The 5,967-nt window shown below is 41.6% G+C and overlaps 1 protein-coding gene across 1 annotated transcript in view; it reads left to right on the top strand.

The window, feature by feature from the left end:
• The first annotated feature begins 415 nt into the window (after positions 1-415).
• The window catches only part of ADGRE1 (adhesion G protein-coupled receptor E1), a 45,594-nt gene continuing 40,042 nt past the window's right edge, over positions 416-5,967 (top strand). The window contains exons 1-2 of the mRNA XM_024745766.1: positions 416-642; positions 3,777-3,839. Coding sequence (XP_024601534.1) covers positions 612-642; positions 3,777-3,839 — 94 coding nt within the window. The 5' untranslated portion in view covers positions 416-611. The remainder of the gene's footprint in view (positions 643-3,776; positions 3,840-5,967) is intronic.

Here is a 5,967-nt window from a genome sequence, read left to right as displayed (position 1 = left end):
ATTCAAAGCTCGGGTCCGGGTAATCTTGGACAAGTCGCATCTCCTCTCTCAACCTTGGTTTCCGTTTTAATTGTACTTTTTTGGTGAAATAGGTGGGGGTAGGAATCCCTAGTATATGATGTTGACATGACGGTGAAACTAAATTTTATTGGAAACGTGTTTAGCACAGTGCCTGGTACCTGAGGGCTCTGATGATGGCTTGTATGGGGGCAGGCTGGGAGGAGACCTTTGAGTTTGGGGCTTGCTTCATTGGGTAGTGGAAGCTTATTTATTATTGGGTGCGATAAAATAAGATGATGAGAGACAGGAGATAGATGTTGCTGGGGGAAGAAAAAAGTGAGTAGGAAGGAAGTAGAGAGAGAGAGGGGGAGATAGACCCACACAGGGACCCATCAGCCAGACAAACTTCTCTTCACTGTGGAGAAAGGAGAGGATTAGAGGTTTGTCAGACTCTCCTTTATGAGTGGAGGCAACTCAGCAAAAGGGGCCATGACGCCTCGGCTGCATTGAGCAATTCTGGCTCTGCCCTTCCCCTCTCCCCACACCCTCTGTTACTGAAAACCGTGGGAACAGCGAGAAAGTACTCTTCATTGAATGACAGAACCTGCACGATGTGGAGCTTCAGTTTTCTCCTCTTTTGGGGTGAGTATGAGCTTGAATAGGGGGTCTGGGGAGAGCCTGCACTGGAAATAGACGGTAAGGAAAAGGGAGGGCCTCAACTGTCCAGCCAAGAGATCATAATTCTAGGCTGGACACTGCAAACATCTTCGCTGGGGAGCCTTTGACCAAAATCAGTCGGTTCAGGGAATTGATCTGTCAAGGAAGAGTTTCGTTATAGTCATTCAGTTGACATGTATTTCCTGAGCACCCACGGTATGCTGGGTGCTGTTTTAGGCACTGAGAAGAGAGCGGTGAACAAACAGACAAGGTTTCTGCCCTTGTGAGGCTGACATACCGGTGGGAGGAGATAGGAAGAAAGAAAGCCACTAACGGTGATAGCAACCTCCCAAGTAGCACGGTTCTAAGTTCCTCAAATAGAGAATGCATTCAGTCTTCGCTAAACGCCTCTGATATTGGGTCATTAATAGTCCCATTTTCTCAGGCTAGTGGGATGGCTGGGTCCTATGGTAGTTCCATTTTTAGTTTTTTAAGGAACCTCCATACTGTTCTCCATAGTGGCAGTACCCACTTACATTCCCACCAACAGTGCAACAGTGCGTTCCCACCTTTTTCTCCATACCCTCTCCAGTATTTATTGTTTGTAGCTTTTTTGATGATGGCCATTCTGACCGGTGTGAGGTGATACCTCATTGTACTTTTGATTTGCATTTCTCTAGTAATTAGCGATGTTGAGCATCTTTTCATGTGCTTCTTGGCCATCTGTATGTCTTCTTTGGAGAAATGTCTATTTAGGTCTTCCACCCATGTTTTGATTGGGTTGTTTGCTTTTTTGATATTGAGCTGTAGGAGCTGTTTGTGTATTTTGGAGATTAATCCCTTGTCAGCTTCTTCATTTGCAAATATTTTCTCTGATTCTGAGGGTTGTCTTTTTGTCTTGTTTATGGTGTCCTTTGCTGTGCAAAAGCTTTTCAGTTTCATTAGGTCACGCTTGTTTATTTTTGTTTTTATTTTCAAAATTGGGTCATTTGTAGAGACGTGGATGGACCTAGAGACTGTCATACAGAGTGAAGTAAGTCAGAAAGAGAAAAACAAATATCGTATATTTGCGCGTGTATGTGGAATCTAGAAAAGTGGTACAGATGAACCTATTTGCAAGCAGAAATAGAGACACAGATGTAGAGAACAAACATATGGACACCAAGGGGTGGAAAGGGCGGGGGTGGGATGAATACAGAGATTGGGATTGACAGATATACACTACTGTGTATAAAATAGATAACTAACGAGAACCTTCTGCATAGCACAGGGAACTCTACTCGATGCTCTGTGGCACCCTCAATGGGAAGGAAATCCAAAAGAGAGGGGATCTATGTATACACATAGCTGATTTACTTCGCTGTACGGCAGAAACTAACACAGCATTGTAAAGCAACTCTACCCCAATTCCAATAAAATAGTCCCATCTTACAGAGGAGAAAAATGAGGCAAAAGAGATTAAATAACTTGCCCAAGACCATTTAGCTAGTAAGGGGTAGAGCTAGGATTTAAAAACAGGCATCCCGGATCCAGAGTCTGTACAGCTCTAAACTATGCCGCTCCAAATAGCAAATAAACAAAAGCATTTCAGGGAGTGGCCAGCGCTCTGAAGGAAATCGTCATAGTGTGTGACTGGGGCTTACGTAGAAGAGGGAAGTCAGGGGAAGGTATTTCTGCAGAAGTGATGTTTGTGCTAAGGCCTGAACAATGAGATGGAGCCATTTTCTTTTCTTCAGCTCTCAGTTTTTCTGGGTCTTGCTTATCTTTCATGCCATGGTTTCCTTCACGGGTCTCGTGAGTTTTGGTCTTTGGTTCAACTCTAAGAATGGGAGACCTTATCTAAGCAACAAGTGTGGGTTTTCTCTGTGTTGTACATTGGACCCGTTTGCCTTATTTCACTGAGGAGAAAATGTGGTCACAAAGAGATTAGGTAACTTTCCCAAGGCCACGTAGTCTGTAATTGGTGAAGCCAGAGTTTTAAGCGCAAGCATTTTGACCCTAGTGCTGGTATGCTTAAACACGATGTACTGTTGCCTTTAAAATAAGTAAAGAGCGAGAGAATTTCAGTTAGTGAAAAGAAGAAAGTTGGGAGTTTGGGTCCGTGGGACTTGTCGACTGGCGGGTTTCATTAGAAGGAGCAGGTAATTTGTGGACCTCAAATGCTAAGATGCAGACTTGTTTCTTTGGGGTGTCAGCACTGGTGCTGGCCATTAGTACTCTATTCTGCCCTTAATAAGCAAAGAGTGGTGATGTTGACATTGATGATGGTGGTGATGATGATATGATGTGATGATGGAGAGGAGCTGAATGTTGCGGGGGGCTGCACTGCCTTTTAGATGTTAAAAAAATTGTCTTACCCTCCCATTAAAATTTAATACTACAGATATACTATATACTTATTTATATATTATATGTATATCTGTATGTGTCTTATACATGAAGAGTAAGATTTTTTTCGTCTCTCTCCAAGAACCAAGTTTTGCTCTTGGGGGCAGATATCATTTCTTTTGAGAATGCATGTTTCAATGTATGGGGATTTTTTTGTCCTTCTAATTTTTATTAGGGTATAATTGATTTATAATGTAGTGTTAATTTCAGGTGTACAGCAAAGTGAATCTGTTATACATATACATATATCCACTCTTTTTTAGATTCTTTTCCAATATAGGTCATTACAGAGTACTGAGTAGAGTTCCCTGGGCTATACAGTAGGTTCTTTCTTTTTTTTTTCTTTTTGGCCGTGCTGCACGGCTTGCGGGATCTTAGTTCCCCGATGAGGGATCGAACCCATGTTACCTGCAGTGGAAGTGCGGAGTCCTAACCACTGGACCTCCAGGGAATTTCCTCAATGTATGTTTTTGAAAATCATCTGGAACTCTTTGTAAATGAAAAAAAAATGAAGATAATACAAACAAAATGAAAAACGAAAATGAAGTGCAGAAAAGCAGGAATGGTGGCTGTGAATGTTATATAAAATAATGTATGCTTGTCATTCGCTTGGGGCTTTCATCTAAGCTCATGAAACCCACTTCTATGAGGCTACATCAAGAGTAGTTTTTCAGGTTGAGTCCAAAGAGCTTCTTGATGGGTCATGGTGTTTTTCTTTTCTTTCTTCACAGGGTGTTGTGGTATATACACCTGGGGAATGTTCACATTACCCTCACTGGAATCAACGGCAAGACGTAAGTTGGGGAATCTATATGCCCAGTGTGGCGGGGAGGAGAATCTTCTGACCCAGTAGGCTGAGACACAGCTGGACACTTGCCACAGACTAGTCCGTGGCTGAGCAAGGGATAACATCCAGGTCTCCTGGTTCCCACCCAAGCTTTTTCTCTTGTGCCTTAAACTTGCTGTGTGACCTCAGGCAGGTCACACGACCTCTTTGATCTTCAGTTTCCTCAGCTGCGAGATACAGGTAACGAGGGTTCCTATGTCACAGGGATGTTGTGAAGCTTAAAACCAAAGAGGTAACGTTGTATACTACCTGGCATGTGTGAGAAGAGCTTCATGAATGATGGGGCAGTGGGGATGGGGATGGGATTTATTTAAACTACAACTCAACGTGGGAAAAAAAAGTGCATTTTTAGATGTTTTGTTCGGTATTCTGATCTTCCACACAAGCTCCTGCTGGATCCAGGAGGAGAAACATGGCCAGTTCTGTGTTCTCAGTGTCTCAGTTTCCTGGCCCAGCCTTATTTGGGAAACTCAGCCTTTATGGTACGAAGAGTTAATCTTTCAAACCTCCTCACCCTACCCTCGTTCCTCCTGAGATGGTGTGTGGGTGTTGGTGTAGGGATAGCTTATGGCATCTTGCAGCAGTGAAGTGTGGCCTCTGAATGGGGTGTTTTGTCCGCTGGGGAAAAAAACCATGGTAACAACTTGGAATAAACTAAATGTATGCTTACACCAGGGGACTGGCTGGATAAATTGTTGCATTTGTGAGACCAGCTCAAGCTACTGTAACAAATAAACCCCAAACTGTCAGTGGCTTAAGAAAAAGAATTTCATTCTTGTTTGTTTAAGAGCCCAATGAGGATATTTCTGGCTGGTGGGTGGTATTCCTACATGTAGTGATTCGGGGACCCAGATGCTTTCTGTTTCGTGGCTCAGCCATACTAGTATCTCAGAGACTCTGCAGACGGTGGCGAAGCCACATTATTAAAACTCAGGCTCTGCGGTGACACACGTCAATGCCCGTTCATGGTCACGTGACCATACCTGGACGCAAGGTGAGCTGGGAAATGTAGTCCATGGCAGGGTAGTTGCCTCCTACTGTCAATTCTACACCACGGAAAGGAGAGTGTGAAGTTTTTGTTTGATCTTGGGCTACCTAGCTATCTCTGGCACAGTTAGAGCCCATGGATATAATGGAATGCTATACAGCTGATAAAAAGCTTAAGTTTGGTCATGTGAACTGACTTGGAAAATTGCCCCAATCATTATTTTCTTAAGTTTTTTAACTATAGAAGTATTTAAACATTCAAAGGTAGGAAAAATAGTATAACAAACTCCCATGTGCCCATTGCTCAACTTCAACCCTTGGCAAATTTTGCTGCTCTTGGTTACATGAAAAAGAAAGTAATAGTAGAATAGAGCTGTCCAAAAGAAATTTCTATGACAATGAACATGTTCTAGATCTACAGTAGTCACCAGTCAATGGAGCTACTGAGAACTTAAGTGAGGCTAGTGCAACTGAAGAATCAATGCTTCATTTTATTTAAGTTTAATAGATTTCAGTGTAAACAGCCATATATGATTAGTAGCTACTGTGTTGGACAGCACAGAGGACTGTATGTTAAGTGATACCATTTGTGTTCAGAAAATTGTGTGAACTTATAAATTCGATTATATTTGATGTTATATTTACATGACTGAGCTTGTGAATAGGACCTAACCTAGTGGTGACCCCTGAGTATAACAATGGGGCACAGGGAAATCTTCACTTCTAATTTTATATACTTCTGCATTGTTTGAATTTTTTTACTATAAGTAATTATTACCTTCTTAAAAAAAGGTAAAGACAAATGAAACAACAGATGCACAGCACTATATATAAAATAGATAAGCAACAAGGACCTACTGTATAGCACAGGGAACTATATTCAATATCTTGGAATAACCTATAATGGAAAAGAATCTGAAAAAGAATATGTATATATATGTATATGAACTGAATCACTTTGCTGTACACCCGAAACTAATACAACGTTGTAAATCAACTATACCTCAATAAAAAAAAATTTTTTTAAAACCCAAAGAAACAAAAATAAGGATCACCACCTGCTTCTTTTTTTTTTTTTTTTTTTTTTT

This window comes from Neophocaena asiaeorientalis, unplaced genomic scaffold, assembly GCF_003031525.2.
Source record: "Neophocaena asiaeorientalis asiaeorientalis breed wild unplaced genomic scaffold, Neophocaena_asiaeorientalis_V1.1 scaffold357, whole genome shotgun sequence".
NCBI lineage: Eukaryota > Metazoa > Chordata > Mammalia > Artiodactyla > Phocoenidae > Neophocaena > Neophocaena asiaeorientalis.
The sequence above is the reverse complement of the archived record's forward strand: the minus strand, read 5'-3'. Positions and strand labels throughout refer to the sequence as shown.